Source organism: Periplaneta americana, chromosome 8 (assembly GCF_040183065.1).
Source record: "Periplaneta americana isolate PAMFEO1 chromosome 8, P.americana_PAMFEO1_priV1, whole genome shotgun sequence".
NCBI lineage: Eukaryota > Metazoa > Arthropoda > Insecta > Blattodea > Blattidae > Periplaneta > Periplaneta americana.
The window spans coordinates 9203835-9221893 of NC_091124.1; the positions used below are offsets into that span (position 1 = coordinate 9203835).

Here is an 18059-nt window from a genome sequence, read left to right on the forward strand (position 1 = left end):
CATTTCACTCATCATTCCACCAACACACTCTACATTTGCCTCATTTCATCTATAAGCCGCAATACTTTAATTAAAAGAGGCAGGGGTAAAGCCTTGAGGGTAGCACGGATTTCCAATGCTGATATAGGAAAGGCTTGAGGCTCTGGGACTTATCAGCTACTTGTCTGAGGATGGAAACTGGCTGTCAAGGCTGAGGCAGAATGCCCCACCTGTCAGCGTCGGATTCACGAATGTCTCCTGTCGGATTTCGACAATAATCTCATATATATGGAACACTTTGAGTCAGTATGCCTAAGTGCACAGATCCATATTAAGTCCAGCTCTCAAAAAGCCATGCCAAGACAAGCTCTTCTTAATAAACACTATATATACATATTTATGTTCCATCTGATCAAACGTGTTAAACATTACCATTAAAAGACATCGCAATATCATCCATTCTATTCTTTTCTATAAAAAAATATGGACTCTGAAGAAATTAATAAAATTATTTGAAAACCGTTCATATTACTTCACATGGGACAATTTTATGGTATTCCTTCTCCAGATTAATTTAATTGAAAGTTATGAACGAAGCGATTCCCCCCCCCCCCCACTACCATCACCAAGACGACGAAGTAGAATAATTAATTTCATTTGACATCAAAATATATTTTCCCATTACCACTCATTCATTTTACCTGGAAGACTGAAAAAAAAAAAAATGGAGCTTACAGAATTACTTGAATACCAACAGTATTTCGTATTGATAAAGGAACATTATAAAATTAATGATAATGTACAGTGAGTGGGCGAAAATGTTTAAAGATATGTAGTGTGGTTCAGAAGAGACTATTTTAATTTCTTCTCACGATCTGCATAGACTGTAATATTTAAACAGAAAAGTGAAGCAAACATGTTGTTTTCTAATGCCAGGCGTTTGACAATAGTCATTTGACCTCTTGCACTCCAATATTTTTCAAAGATATCATCATGGCCAGCCACTGAAGCACAGATTTTGAGGTGTTCCGAATCCATTTCTTGGTTTGAGTTGCACAATGGGCAGTTAGGGGACTGATATATTCCAATTCTATGCAGGTGTTTAGCCAAACAATCATGGCCTGTTGCCAATCTAAATTTTCGTGGTAAATCGGGAATTAACTGTGGATTTTGATGCAGAGAGTTCCATTTTTTCCCTTGAGATTGTGTTATCAAATTTTGTTTGTTGAAGTCTAAGCACAGTCTACTATATACAGTCGCGAAGCTTGAGGTGATTTTTTGCAAATCTCGTGATAAAGCGCTCCAAGCGGTTAGCAACTAGAAACAATAGACTGTCCACGGTAGACTTTGGACTGTGTCGTATTTCCATCGAGTGATAGCTCGTTGCGTATTTCACATTGATGCTTGTGAAATGTTCGTTATTGGTTGTAATGAAAATGTTAATGGCTAAAATACAATAATTGGAATAATAATATTTTACTAGAGACGTAGAAAAATTAAGTTTGTTTTAATTAAATTTATTGATCACGTTTTATTTTCAATTCTGGTGGGATTATTATTGCTCAGGCCTACTTTTTTTTTCAAAGGATATGCTTTTAATTATAGCTGTTAATTTTGTTGTTATTTTTATTTGTTACTTTACTAGAGACGTAGAAAAAGTCTGTTACAATAAAATTTATTGATCACGTTTTATTTCCAATTCTGGTGTGATTATTATTGCTTAACCTCATCCCACTTTGTTAACTACGTAAGCCAACACTACAAGTACCGGTACACGTAAGTTACTCCATTAATTCATATTTCCATTATTATTGTTGCAAAAGGAAATGAAAATTAATATTTATTGGTTTCATAGTAGTTAATTATCGCTATAATCTTGAATGAGTGAAGCGATTATAGTAAATTTCAGTTCGTTTTGCACAAACAAAAATAATATTAACCTATTTCTTGCAGATATCTTCGAGTTTATGGTGGAATTTAATATACTTCATTAAAATAATAAATTAACTTTATGCATTTAATATTTCAATGATGGAAGGAAGGTGTTGATTTTTCCAAAAGAACATAACGAAAGTGTAACACATTTTGTCGTCTACTAGGAGAGAGATCTGCGATGATGAGGCGATAGTAGCGATCCTAGTGGTGGGCAACTACCCATGTTTGCATTTTTACTAAATATTGAGCTTCACGACTGTATATAGTAGTCTGTGGTCTAAGTATGTAGATTTAATAAATCTTTTCACAGAGTAATACGTAGATTTAGTAACAGGTCTGTAAGTAGCAGTGCTGCCCTTCTTTGCTAAAGCATCAGCGTTCTCGTTTCCCAGGATTCCACAATAGTGAAGCGAATATATCACATAAACCAAATTTTCGATTCAGACCATCTGCAATGTGGCATTCTTTGGCTTAGAAAATATTCGAGTCATTCAATATTATGTCCCTGATTGTACTTCTATACTGTCACAAAAATAAAAATAAAAAAAATTTAAAAAAAAATTAAAAAAAAACTTTTTTTTTTTTTTATTTCAATATTAACACCTGGGCTGTTTACCAAATGGCTAAAGCAATGGCATTCCATGCTGGTAACCCAGGCTCGAACCCCAGCAGGCGAAATGAGAGAAAATGAACACATGGAGGAAGAGGAGTAGGAGATGATAATTTATTTTTTCTCATCTGTAATACATTTTAATAAATGTGACATAAAAGGTCAATGTTTTTATTTGAATATTTTCTGTTTAAAAAGTTTATCTGCAGATTTTTTTTTATTGCTGCAGAATAAAGGAACAATGTATAAAGGAAAAGCACGATAAGATAAAACTATAAAACTAAGATATTTATTACGCACCGCAGGAATGGTAAGGATGACTTTATTTAGGAAACAGGAAAAAACTTCATAAACATAACATATATCGAGGTCAAAAACCAGGAAGCGTCTGAAAGAAATGAGCACAACCACAAGACGGAATTTTTCCTAGGAAAGATAGAGGACTACATAAAAAATTCTAAAATATTTATTTTAAAATATTTAAAATAGCTTAAAATAGTGTATAAAAATGTAAATACATTCACCTAGTTGGTAGGTACATAAATGTTATCGACAGCAATAAATAGGTTTCTTAATTACAAACCGTACACACAGTTCCTTAGTTTTCAGCTGCAGTCTCTACTTTCATAAGCTGAATGCCAACCGCATCAAGAGCATCAATAATCCACTGAGGATAGTTCTTGTCTGGATACATAGTAAGCATGAAGTTGCAAACAAAGTCTGGAAAGCACTGTTGTTCTATGCTCTCGCGTATGGAACGCATGAGCCGTAGCTGAAAAAAAAATCTTCCATTAGATAATTTGTAGAAACAAAAGCCGCCCTAAATAGGGGTTCGATAGATCGGCCTACTAATCAATTCATAAAGAATAATAAGTAAACAAAACAATTTTGTGACACTTGGAAAGAAAAAGAAAAAAACATTAAGATAAGAAAACGTAGGAAATCATTTACAATAAAAATTTTGTTGGGTTGGAGTTAAATCGCTCGCTTGAACTCGGTCGAGTGTCGCACCCTCGATTGAGATACGATCGGTCGTGATACGCTCGTAATAAATAGAAGCACAGTACAAGGTCATCTCACCGACATGTCTTATCTTGTATGGAAGGCGACAGATAAGATACACGTATGTTTTGCTCACACGGTAAAAATAAGGCTTTATTTTCTGCGTTTATGACAAACGTTTAATGGAACAGTCAATGGAACGTACCAAAACAGGAACATGAAATTATAAATAAAATAGTATGAAAAACTTCGATATACAGTTATTATTGCTAATTAATAATTATTCAATATTTGATTTATCACGTATATAATATGATAGGTCCATACATAGTGTTCCGCCTATATACTGTGACAATGTAGAAACGTTTTACAAAATATTATTGATATAGCAGTAGAGTAATAACAATATTAGTACAGAGATAACGTCACAGAAAATATAATAATGTTACAGACGCAAAGATGGATACACTAATTATTAGAGATTATTATTATTATTATTATTATTACTAGAAAACTTGATACATTTCTTGCAATATCGTGAATGTGTTCTCCGTTTATAATAATTACATTTACATCCAATAACATCTATCAGATGTGGCAAAAACAAAATCACTCCTGTGTGGAAAAAAAACAATTTACCTACAATATTTACATTACATTTTAAAGCAAGTTTTGTAGTTGTACTATGGAGAGGTTAGTTAAACACTGCAAAGTTTTGAAATGATAAACATCTATGATGTTACTACACAGTTCATCACTGTAACAAGAACGAATGTCTAACGCTCGACTTATACCGTTCGAGGATTTATCGCTCGTGACAATTTTACCCATCATGCATATGCGCTACCTATCAGATTATGCTATGAACTACTTGGCGCTCAAGCGAAAATGTCCGATGCAGACCTCTGATGTGAACATTAAATCCACGACTCTTCTTCAATGTTTTGCATAACTTTGCCAATATAACTTAGTGAAACATTCTGCCTAAAATCACCTTTCAATTAATACAATTATCTTACCTGATAAGCAATATTATGTACAGAAAGTAAGTGGCATGCAACAGTTTCAACAGTGACAATGGAATGTAGATATGCTCGGGTGTATCTCTTACACGTTGAACAGTCACACTCTTCATCAATTGGTCTAAAATCTTTAGCATAGTTCTTCTGTTTGAGGTTCAGCTGTCCGTTGGAAACAAGGGCACATCCAAATCTCTGCAAATAAAAACCAAAGCACAATCTAACTTATGTAAATCAGTTGCTATATTCTAAAAACTAAATAGCCTCTGTAGTTTAAAGGAACATGTACTTACTGCTGTTCTAGTTGGAAACACACAATCGAACATATCCACTCCAAGTGCACAGCACACAACCAAGTCTACAGCAAAGCCCACACCCATCAGGTACCGGGGTTTGTCTTCTGGCAGTAATTCTGTTGTAAGATGCACCATTTTCCAGAAATCATTTTTGCTCTCTCCACCACTAAAATAAACACAAATTGTCAATTATGAATACAAATGTTACACGCTGGGACAATAGCAATTCTAGGTAGGGTGACCAGATTCACATCGATAAAAAAAGAGGACACAAAGCTTCAAAAAGGAGGATATTGTTCGAAAAAAGAGGACAGAAAACATGTACTTAGATTTAGCTTTAGGCCTATATTATACAGAGTGGGCAAAATAAAACTGGCCAGAAAAATCTGTAATATTTACATGTATTATGGGTCTGTAACATTTAACATTCTTTCAAGAGTATTAATTGATATCTAATAAACCATTGTTGCATCGAAATCACGGCTTTCTGTATTGTCAGGGTCATTTCTGCGTCAGTCTTATACACATAAATTCATATATTTCATATATATTTTCCACGGGCCAGTTTCATTTTGCCCATCCCATACTTTAATTTAGGTCAAATATCTATTTTATTACAAAATATTTACAGTACAGATTTAGACCTATATCACAGTCTAGTATATACAGTCACGAAGCTCAATACTTACTAAATATGCAAACATAAACAGTTGAAATATGCATCCATAGATAGTTGCTCACCACCAGGATCGCTACTATCGCCTCATCACAGACTCTTTCCCTAACAGACCATAAATGTATTGTACTTTTGATATCGTGTTCTTTTGAAAAATTAACACCTTCCTTCCACTATTGAAATATGAAAATTCATAAGGTTTATATATTATTTTCATAAAATATATATTATATTCTATAAACTCACCTTCCTGGTTCTTTCGGAAGAAGGATAACTCTAACCTATTTTTCTTACAATTTATAGTACTACAAACGTCTCCTTGTCCCATATTATTATTCAAATTATCGTATTTTAGCCATTTACATTTATTACAACCGATAACGAACATTTCACAGTTTACATAGCTTTTCATAACAATGCGAAATACGGCACAGTCAATGCCTTTTCGATCTAGACCAGGCCGTAATGTTTGTTCGGGTTTTCTATTTCAGTGTATGGAGCTCAGTGAAATATTATATTATAACTTTATTGCGTATCATTGCTAAGCTTTATTTAGTGTAATGTGTCCATAAGTTCCGTTTACTTCTTGTTGCATAATATGTTGCAGAAATAATTACAAAACTGTATTATTTTAATGTGAAGAGTAACATAATCTGTTCGCGTCAACATTTCAAGTTTAGAATGGAAGCTATTTTGAGGTTTAATAAAAAAGAATTTATATTGTGATTTCAGTTTAGCACATCTACATTCCTTAATTTTAGACAAAACATTTACCATACCACTCCTATGAAATTAGTGTACGTACCATTGTGTTACTTCGTTTCTTAGGTAGTAGATAAATACAATAATTCAGTACTCAATTGTAGTATTAAAATACAGACAAATTGAATGTCCGGGGTATCATACATGACATTATGCTTAATTATAATGTATGATTGCGAATTTAGGAATATAAGTTAAATACAGTAAACATAACCTATACTTTTCATATGAATGGTAAGGTATTGGAGATCATTAAATTTAGACAGAAAGGGGCAACTGGTACAGTAAGCATAATCTATAATTTCAATATATCTAAATATGCATGCGGTGCAATTGAAAATTATTGAATCGTGCATAAATGAATGTACACGAATTTCGCAATATTTAATCGAAATAAAGGCAGATATTACACATACGAACAACGTAATTTTCACACAATAAATAATATTACATCTTAACTCGCAAGTGAATTATGTCTGAAGTGTCTCATAATCATTGTTTTAAATTTTATTAATGGAAGTACACTACATTTTAGAGAAACATATGTTACTGTTTATGCATTCCAACTAATTTATATGGTTGAAACGCCGCTCTTCGTGATCGGGTTAAGCCAGTTACATGGTCTGCCTTACGGCCTGTATTAGATCACGATGGCAGTGATACAGTCTATTGTTCCTAGTACTCACAGAACTCCAAGCGGCTAGCAACTATCGCGAGATTTGCAAAAAATCACCCGAAGCTTCGTGACTGTATATAGTAGACTGTGCTTATATTATACTTAAAACTATTTTATTACAAAATAATTATGATAAAACTTAATAATAATGATTTTACAGTTAGCTACATTATGAAAGTCAAGGGACCTATAATTACTAAAGAGGACAGAAAAATCTATTTAGATTTACATTCGCACCTCGATTTCTCAATTTACTAGCTACAAAGAGAGTTATGACCGTTGGCAAAGAGTATATTCTGTCGATGCTGCTGCCACCTACAGGAAAATTAGTTGCAGGCAAATGATAGGTTTCAGAGTATTTACCTCAGGCCACCAATAGCAAACCCTGGAACTTCCCGCTGTATAAGTGCCTTTGCACACTGGGTCCGTAGGTCTGGATCCAGTCCTCCTTGCACAATGGGGAAGATATTTTGTGTGTCTGGATTCTTGTGTGCACTTAGACATCTGTCCAGCCATCTGATGGTGCTACAAGTAATAAATTTAATTAAAATAGTTATTTAAATAAACACTGCATAACTGTAATAAAATAAGAATATATCGAACTTTAGAATTTACACATAGTAATCTAATTTTTTATCATCACAAAAACAGCACTTGTACAATACTAGAGACAAAACAACATAATATAGGATTACTCAAATGTCAGGAAAGATTACTTTATTTCCATAGAACTCTAAATGGATTGATGTATTGATTCTGCAATTTGTTGCCACTGTGGAAGCTTTTAAAAAAATTTGGAGATATTCTGCAAGATTTTCTTCTAAATGCTGTTCATTCCCAAAAAGGAGGCTACTAATGATAAAGGAGAAAAATGGCGACCACATCTGAATGTTTTGAAATTGGTTCATATCTCAATAAACGCCATTCTTTTATCGAGATAGTTAAATTTGTTAATAATGGAGAAAAATTCGTTCTGCCGCCAGGGATCGAATCCTGGACACCCAGTGCTCTACCACTGAGCTACGCCGAGGCTCAATCCACAGATCGAATCTTTCTCCTTTTGTTTTCCCCTTATGGTTGTGGATTGAGCCTCAGTGCAGCTCAGTGGTAGAGTACCCAATGCGTAGAACTGAGGGTCCGAGTTCGATCTCCAGAGTCGATGCGAATTTTTCTTCATTATTAACAAATAATAACCATAACAGAGAATTCTGTAGCACCAAAACTTAATAATCTTTACACAGAGATAGTTAAAGATCTGTTATAGATATTTGGCAACGAATGACAATGAAATAAATTGGTCTAGCGCTTTAAAAAAATAAGTCGATAGAAATGGACTGGGTCAACTGTGGAGATAAAATCACGAAAAGTGAAATATTATTAGATAAAAGTGTAATGATATAGAAAAACAACAAAAGTTTAGTTACATGAGTAACAAAACTTTCCTACAAAATTATAGATAACTTAAAAATGTATGAAGTCAAGAACCATATATAATGACATGTGATAGAAATGCTAGAATTGATTTTGTATGGTTTAGGTCAGGAGAGTGCAAACTGAAATGTTTTAGGGGTAATATAGAAAATGACAGATGTCTATTATTTGGCAAAACAGAAGATCTAACGCATAGTTGTTACCATGACATATTAAGACAGATTGGAGTGAGCCGCCACGGTGGTCTAGTGACTAGAATGCTAGACTTATAATCCTGTGGACCTGGGACCTGGGTTCAATCCTCAGTGAAGCCCCAAATTTATAACTTGTGTTGGGCAAGCCCCTGGTCCAAGTAACACACAAGTCTCTCACAGCGCATCCTGGGCAATGATGCTGTCGGTAAACTGGTCTACACAACTGGATTCATATGGGTGAATGATGAACAGTCAAGTGCCTGTCATAAGTATTAAAAAAAAAAGATTGGAGTAAACGCAGTTGTACGAAAAAGGTATGGTTACATCATCACAATGAAATTATATTATCTACAATATCAAGAATTACAAAATGAACTTATTTTTAGAAAGTACGAGAAAAATGAATGAGGGCAATAAACAAGTTTTAAAAGAAATTTATTTTTTTAATGTAAGCAAGTATGTATAAAATGTAAGTAGACCTACATACATATGTGCAAAACTGTATGTTGAAAACTGAATGATACTCTAGATAAATAATCATTCAAGACTGTATTCCACCACAGCCAAATAAATAAATTATTTTATGGACAAAACTATATTATTCTTTATCTATGACTTACTCCTTAAGCCTATAGAACTTCAAAATCTTTCCTGAAGTACCAATAGAAATTTATAACTCTCCAAATAAAAGCAGTTTATGTTATTTTACCAATATAAGCATAGCCTTAGTGTCAAACAGTAGCAAAAGCAATAACATGGCTAGATTGCTGAAAGAAGCTTCATATTTTGTGAATTATATAATTAAAGTGTAGAGGCAAGTCAACTTGATTACACAATCTAAAACTAATAAAAACTAAAGATACTAAGAACAGTAGGAAATACATATACAGGATGTACCGTAATTTATGTCATTAATTTCAAGGGGTTATTCTTTGAGATATTTCAAACAAAAAGGTTTAATACAATTTTGCTCATTTTTGCTTCCTTCTCGAAATAAAAATTGTTTTATATGAAATTTTTCATAGCATGTTTTGGGAAAGTCATTGACTGAATTCTCAATATGTTCGCCAATTTAAGAGAGCGGTGTATTATGATTATAAATTATTGAAAGAATTTTAGTTTTGTCCTTTAATTGTGCAAAAATTTTATCCAAACTATTGAAACTTCTCATTCTGCTAAAGAATTTTTCAATGTTACATTTGTTCACATCAAATTTCTGCACATTTAAAGGACAAAACTGTTGTTGTTGTTTTCTAATGCCAGGCATTTGACAATAAAGTAATTTGACCTCTTGCACTCCAATATTTTTCAAAGATATTATCATGACCAGCCACTGAAGCACAGATTTTGAGGTGTTCCGAATCCATTTCTTGGTTTGAGTTGCACAATGGGCAGTTAGGGGACTGATATATTCCAATTCTATGCAGATGCTTGGCCAAACAATCATGGCCTGTTGCCAATCTAAATGCAGCTACAGACGATTTTCGTGGTAAATCAGGAATCAACTGTGGATTATGATGCAGAGAGTTCCATTTTTTCCCTTGAGATTGTGTTATCAAATTTTGTTTGTTGAAGTCTAAGTATATAGATTTAATAAATCTTTTCACAGAGTAATACCACAGTCTACTATATCCAGTCGCGAAGCTTGAGGTGTTTTTTTTTTTTTTGCAAATCTCGTGATAAAGCGCTCCAAGCGGTTTGCAACTAGAAACAATAGACTGTCCATGGTCGACTTTGGACTGTGTCGTATTTCTATCGAGTGCTAGCTCGTTGCGTATTTCACATTGATGCTTGTGAAATGTTCGTTATTGGTTGTAATGAAAATGTTAATGGCTAAAATACAATAATTGGAATAATAATATGGGACAAGGAGGAGACGTTTGTAGTGCTATAAATTGTAGCAACAGTAAGAGAAAGAGGCCAGAGTTATCCTTTTTCCGATTTCCGAAAGATTCAGAAAGGTTCCTGGGTCTCCACAAGAATGCTGCGCAGAAACAAAACTCTTAATTTTGAAGTTCTTTGTGACTGTTAGAATACATTATATCCTTAAATTTCACAACGAAATGTTTCAGTCTAACCGAAAGGACAATAGATACCGGTTAAAGTTCTGTCACTTAGGCTGCTAAATTTCCAGAGAAATGAAGGTTAGGTCTACTTTTTTTTCATAGGATATATTTTTAATTGTAGCTATTAATTTTGTTATTATTTTTATGTGTTATTTTACTAAAGACGTAGAAAAAAATTAAGTTTATTTTAATGAAATTTATTGATCACATTTTATTTTCAATTCTGGTGGGATTATTATTGCTTAGGCCTACTTTTTTTTTTCAAAGGATATGTTTTTAATTATAGCTGTTAATTTTGTTGTTATTTTTATATATTGCTTTACTAGAGACGTAGAAAAAGTCTGTTACAATAAAATTTATTGATCACGTTTTATTTCCAATTCTGGTGTGATCATTATTGCTTAACCTCATCCCACTTTGTTAACTACGTAAGCCTACACTACAAGTACCGGTACACGTAAGTCACTCCATTAATTCATATTTCCATTATTATTGTTGTAAAGGGAAATGAAAATTAATATTTATTGGTTTCATAGTTAATTATCGCTATAATCTTGAATGAGTGAAGCTATTATAGTAAATTTCAGTTCGTTTTGCACAAACAAAAATTATATTAACCTATTTCTTGGAAGTATCTTCGAGTTTATCGTGGAATTTAATATACTTCATTAAAATAATAAATTAACTTTATGCATTTAATATTTCAATAATGGAAGGAAAGTGTTAATTTTTCCAAAAGAACACGACAACGAAAGTGTAACATATTTTGTCGTCTGCTAGGAGAGAGATCTGCAATGATGAGGCGATAGTAGCGATCCTAGTGGTGGGCAACTACCCATGTTTGCATTTTTACTACATATTGAGCTTCGCGACTGTATATAGTAGACTGTGGTAATACGTAGATTTAGTAACAGGTCTGTAAGTAGCAGTGCTGCCCTTCTTTGCTAAAGCATCCGCATTCTCGTTTCCCAGGATTCCACAATGGGATGGTATCCATTGGAATACAATTCTTTTATTGAGTGTTATTAGTTGAGAGAGCATTTTATTTATTTCTGCTATTTGAGATGAAGGTGTGTGTCTAGAGACTATTAAAGGACAAAACTAAAATTCTTTCAATCATTTATTATCATAACACACTGTTCATTTAAACTGATTGAGCATATTGCTAATTCAATGAATAGCTTCCCAAAAACATGCTATGAAATGTTTCATATGAAATAATTTTTATCTCGAAAAGGAAACAAAAACGAGCAAAATTATATTAAAACTCTTTGAAATATCTCAAAGAATAACCCCCTCAAATTAATGACATTATTTACGGTTCACCCTGTATACACACAAACACAACATATGCTCAACGGCAATGACTCAAGACTCAAATGAATTTCAAAACGCTCACCCTTTTCAACACAACACTACTAATCACAAACACACTTTCACCATTACCTACACAACCACCTCCCACAACGACACCCAGCAAGAAATGAAGGAGGAACACGCAAAATCTCACAAGAATGTTTGATAATGTAGGAAACCACGCCGAAACTAGTCACAAAGATATAGTACCTTCTTAAGTTTCAATAGTCAACACAGTACATCATTAAAAGTTGTTAATTTAACAAGTTTTAATGTATTATCATTAGTAATTTATGCTATATAAAAAAGGCAAATTTTAAACATGTAATATCTGATAGTATTTAAAATTTTGAACTAACCGATTCATTGCTTCTTCAACTCGAGGGCCAACTGTTGTCGTCTTCACAACATCATCCAGTTGCATAATTATGTCAGCTCCTATCAAATTCTGAATCTCTATGGAACGCTCTGGTGTTAACATTTCCTCCGACCCTTAAAAATAATTATAATGAAATACCAAAAAAGTCAGAAGAAATGGTTAGGTTTCCAATGGTTAACATTATACACTGGAAGATTTAAAAACGAAATGGCAGACTTCCTCACAAGAAAAGTAATGAAAATTCACATTCCAATAGAAAAGAAAGTATGGCATTACAAAAAAATCAAAGAATTTCCGAATGTAGCAGGAGGAATGCAACAGGAAAAGGTTGAAGAACTTTCGAACCAAATCAAATTGATAGGAAGCAAAAGAAGCTGTGGTTAATTTCAAGGTGCTGTCAGTACAAAGCTGTCTATTGTGTGCAGATCCTCACGAAGAAGTCTTCATGAGCTTGTACTGGAAAACTAGAGGGAAAACGACATTACTGTCAACTCTAGCCATTTGATAAAGAAATTAATAAATAAATACTTATTTGGAAATAAGAATCATTATACACCACACTATTCAAAATTCTTTTGTTTCATTGTCTAAATACCCCTAATACTAAATACAGATTGATGATTTCAATGTATCTGCAATTAGAGAAATGAATGAAAAATTTAATGAATGAATGTATGAATGAACAAACAAACGAATGAATGAACGAATAAATTATTAAATAAATTAATAAACAAATAAATTAATAAATGATTAAATAAATGAATGAATAAATAAATACGCATATCCCAACCTATCAGATAGTATGAGCTGATAAGTTTTCATATTTATCTATCTGCTGTGTGGAGATCTAACAATGTGCGAAATTTAAAAGGAGGGTTTGCTAATTCTCATTTAATTCTGTAACTTGCAATATCGCACATCAGAGCTGCATTCTGTTTTCATTATCGATGTTTTGAAACCCTTCCAAACTTTCTTTAACAATATATGTAACATTTAAATTATTCATCATTATGAGACTTGGCAAAATAAATTAAACATATGAAACCTCTAGCTTCATAACATCGCCATCCATTACCGAATTAGTTTTATTGCACACAAAAATCATTCAGTGATGATTCCATTAATATAATTGTAATCTATATAATTTATCATGCAAACAATTACCATTGTAAGGAGATTGAAATTTTACTCCTTCTTCTGTGATTTCAGCTAATTTTAAGAGGGACACCATTTGAAATCCTCCAGAATCTGTAAGCAGTGCTCTGTTCCAGTTCATGAACTTGTGTAGTCCACCAGCTTTCTTAATTAACTCCGGTCCCTTAAAAGCAACATGGTTTAGTCAACAAACAGTTACGTGTACATTTCTGCAAAAAATAATATCACTATGCAATGACGACAAGACATATACACAGTGGTGTGAGGTCCTATTTACAGTATTTAACAACAACGTTCTATAAATTAGTTTAACTCAAAACATCTAATTACTGTGGTCTTCCAGTTAATCTTACTGAAAATTATTGGTTGGTTGATTATTGACTGTTACACTGTCATTAGACGTTCCTGTGATGTGAAGAAATCCATTTCTGAGTCAGAGGCACCTGTAAGATGGAATTCATTACTCCTGATTAAAGTATGACATGCAAGAAAGATGACTAGCATAATAATTCAGAACTGGATAATGCGGATCATACAGCAATGCCTACTACACTCGCCACAAGTGACCAGGTCATACACAGCCATATGAAACAAAAGAAAATCGAAATGTTGCTAGTGAAATACGTGACTATATTCTTTATTAATTTACTGCATTAGTCAAATGCAAGATTTGCAGAGTAGCCTATAACAGCAGGTGTTTGAATGCAATAAAAGAAAATGCATGTTTCAAAGATATTGTAAATTTTATTAGTAACAACAATGTAATTTATTCGTCACAACAATAATTCCTTTCTACAATTCGCCTTAAACGCTCTCGTCAACAATTGCATTTTCACTCAACGCAGTATTCGTTATAGCACTCCACTGATGACAATGACAATTTACTTGGACTAGTACGAACAACAATGAACTGTTAATCTTAACTAATATTTACAAAGCACTACTTACAAATCAGAACTATCAGTTCTCAGTTCACAGTTCTTCTAGCTCAGTCACTCGAGTTCACAGTATCTCGAACCACAGACCTTCAGAGACAGTTCACTGTACTCGAACTCAGGTCCCTCCAACTGCGGTCCACTGCACTCGAACTCAGGTCCCTCCAACTGCGGTCCACTGCACTCGAACTCAGGCCTTCGGATGCTGATACAGTTGCGGAAGCACACTCGAGTCGAACTCCGGTACACAAGACTGGCTTGCTTGCTCTGGCTTTCTCACTGACTGGCTGACTAATCAACTGAAAACTGCTGTCGTTCCTTCGCGTCCATAATTTATAACCACAGCGACATAGCCTCGAAAGTTCCACGCGTCTCTAGAGATGGCACTCCAGAAAAATCCAGAGCCCTATCCTCTCTACCAGCACCAGATGCGCGCGCACTCTCTCTCCACTCTCTCGCCGCATAGGCCCTTTCCCCTTACTTCTCTCCGCCTCGCGCCATCCCCGCGCGATCTGCTTTCTTGCGGGACGTTGGTCGTCAGTTCGAATCTCACGTCGCTGTCACAATATCATAACATGTTATCACAGCAAAATGAAGGAGAAACATGATGTGATTCAGGGAATATCGCTGAAATCGATACTGCGTCAATTGTGAATGAGGATGGGAGAGAAGAAAAAACAAATTTCTCCTGGTAAACATCATGCCCATATGTTGGCAACATTTTGTACTTCGTTATCATCATAACAGCACAGTTGAAAGCTGCAGTGCCTAAATGTAGGTCCTCATTTATCAGAACGGATTTGTTTGGCACATTCGGATTTTTATTCTTTGCATTATTTTAAATGGAGCATCGCCCACTTGGCCATATCACCTCTGTCTGCATGACTGGATTCCATCCAGAATTCTGGCTAGAAAATTCTAAATGGATTCTGCACAGGCCAAGATCAAACTAAAGAATTTCATGAAAATTATATCAATGCAAGGCCTTAATATTGAAGGTATAAATAATTAAATAGACGACACAAAGCTTATTTTGTTAGTTCAACAGTATGAATAGCTTAACAATTTGTCGAACTAGAATTATAACAAATATATATGCAAAAAGAATGTTGTTGTTGTTTTCTAATGCCAGGCGTTTGACAATAAAGTCATTTGACCTCTTGCACTCCAATATTTTTCAAAGATATTATCATGACTAGCCAATGAAGCACAGATTTTGAGATGTTCCGAATCCATTTCTTGGTTCGAGTTGCACAATGGGCAATTAGGGGACTGATATATTCCAATTCTATGCAGGTGTTTGGCCAAACAATCATGGCCTGTTGCCAATCTAAATGCAGCTACAGACGATTTTCGTGGTAAATCGGGAATTAACTGTGGATTTTGATGCAGAGAGTTCCATTTTTTCCCTTGGGATTGAGTTATACCGCCAGCATTCCATTGTTGATTCTGTACCATTAAAGTAGTCCCCGCCCGAAGATCTGATTGGGGGACTATTTTACCTCCGGATAATTTTACCTTAATGGTACTCATTTCATATTGGAGTTAAATGGCAAGTTGTAGCCGATTTAAGTGAACACCATATTTTAACGTTTTGATGGCTACTTCATTCACACACAACCCCCAGAATGTCTGGAGGACCACACCTGCTGTTGGTCGACAGGTCCATTGGACCTAGCTAGGAGATCTTGTTGATCACCAGCTTTCCCTCCTTAAGCCACTGGAGGACGATTTTAGTGCCATAGCAGGTCAGCACTAGGAACAGAAAAGTAGAAAGAGGAGGAAGGAAGGGGAAATGAACCCCTAGGCCTCGAATGCTCTAATGCCGTCGGGGTCGAAGAAAGTAAGAGTTCAGTCAGAGGACTGGATAGGAAAGGGTAAAGAGGGAATTAGGTATTGGATAGAGGAAAATTATACCAAATTCAGTCATTAACTCATCAAGCTGACCAGTGCTAATGGATGAGTAGCCCCTCCCTTTAGTTCAGCTCGTAAAATTATGCTTACTAACAGCTGCACCACGGGAAGGTAGGGATGGGACATTGGTTGGTTCCTTAAAGCCTTCAATGGGAAGGATTAATGGCTCTCCCCTCTGTATCCGACAGATACCCTTTTGCAGACGCAAAAAGAATGTATGATATGAGATTGGGGAAATACTGAAACAACCATAGTTTAAGTCACAGAGCTATTCATTTTATTTCCAGGTTCAGTTCAGAACATTACAATGAAATAATGTGTTCTAGTGGTAAATTACAACACTATTAGAGGACTAATTCGAAAATGTGGGTAAGTGAGCGATACTATAATAAAATTCCAAACAACTTTTTTCTGGTGAACGCCTAGTTCAGCAATAGTTCAATTTTGACGAAATGAAAAATCGTATAGGCTATAAATTTTGTTTGTGACGCTCTGATTCAGGAACAGGGGTCAATGTTACTTATGTCCCACCCACTATAGAGACATAGGCCAATTTTACACATAGTTAGTATAACTTGTTGCTTCTTTGACAGGTTAGATTTGGTTAGTTTAGGTTTTTGTTATAGCCTACCTTGCATATACGATTATAGCGCAACATTGGCAGTGATAAAAGTGAAATATTCGTTCAGTGGGCGTTGGATACTCTACATTCACTCAATTAATTATAACCAACCGATTTAATTTAAAATATTTCTCAAGATTATGCTTACTGGTCTCGTTCCAAGATGATAGGTGTTTCCCAGTATTATTTGACATCCTAGTGCTTCCAATTGGTCTGGCAGTAGGCCCTTCATTGTACCCTGAAAGAACAAAAGGGCAGTATTATTACTGTAAATTTAAAAATTCGATGCAACACATTAAAGCATCTGACAAAGATATTTCTAACATCTATGTACTGGAACAAGACATTTTATTCAGTAATCCCCAAAATATTATAGAAGAGTTAGGCCTAGGCATAGAGGTTATGTTGATTCATAATAATCGAGCTTAAAATACTTATTAATTGTTATAGCCATAATAAGCACCCGTAAAAAGTGTACGAGATTATACTTACTCGTATATGAATTTATATGTATAAATTAATGTACAAAATTTATAGAATTGATTTACCTGTGTTCCTACCGGCATAAAAACAGGAGTATCTACATTGCAATGTGGTAAACACATTATACTTGATCTAGCCTTTGAGGTTACGCACTTTGCTTTCACTTTGAAAGAAAGTGCTGTTTTACTTTCTCCTGTCATTTTCATTACAAGCGCCAAATTATTTCTGTTCGCAAAAATTTTGACGAAAATTTGAATTTCGAATAGAAAACATACACCAGACACCAGGCCTGTTCAGCTCAGGAATTATAATTCCTGGAATTGATTGATTCTATGATTCAATTCAAATGAGTCGACGAATGTTGGCTATGAGTTATGTTTCGAAATCTTGTATCGGCAAATTGTATGATTCGGAATCGTAGCTTACGATTCGGAACATTCAAGCTCCCAGCATGCACGTGGGAACCGGGCTTTATCCTCTTTTTCCTCATTTGCGAGCTGACATGTCTGTATTCAATTACTCTCCCCAAAGACGTTTTGACTCTCCTGGAATCAAAAGGGCTAGCCCTC

At 34.5% G+C, this 18059-nt stretch overlaps 1 protein-coding gene across 1 annotated transcript; it reads right to left on the minus strand.

Moving 5' to 3' along the window:
• Nucleotides 1–2975: 2975 nt before the first annotated feature.
• Nucleotides 2976–17897, minus strand: Tgt (tRNA-guanine transglycosylase). Its single transcript, XM_069832376.1, has 8 exons — nt 17556–17897; nt 17156–17245; nt 13546–13699; nt 12362–12494; nt 7319–7480; nt 4839–5007; nt 4546–4740; nt 2976–3296 (listed from the first exon to the last, which is right to left on the minus strand). The coding sequence occupies exons 1-8, from the start codon at nt 17694–17696 to the stop codon at nt 3123–3125; spliced, it is 1218 nt and encodes a 405-aa protein (XP_069688477.1). The 5' UTR covers nt 17697–17897; the 3' UTR covers nt 2976–3122.
• Nucleotides 17898–18059: the final 162 nt, after the last annotated feature.

Bases quoted from the DNA above. Each gene is read 5' to 3' on its own strand.
- Tgt (XM_069832376.1), bottom strand. From the start codon at position 17,696: ATGAAAATGACAGGAGAAAGTAAAACAGCACTTTCTTTCAAAGTGAAA. The intron at 7,481-12,361 runs GTTAGTTCAAAA...TATTACTTGTAG, and splicing joins GTTGAAGAAGCAATGAATCG to CACCATCAGATGGCTGGACA. The intron at 5,008-7,318 runs GTAAATACTCTG...TGTTTATTTTAG, and splicing joins TTTGCTATTGGTGGCCTGAG to TGGTGGAGAGAGCAAAAATG.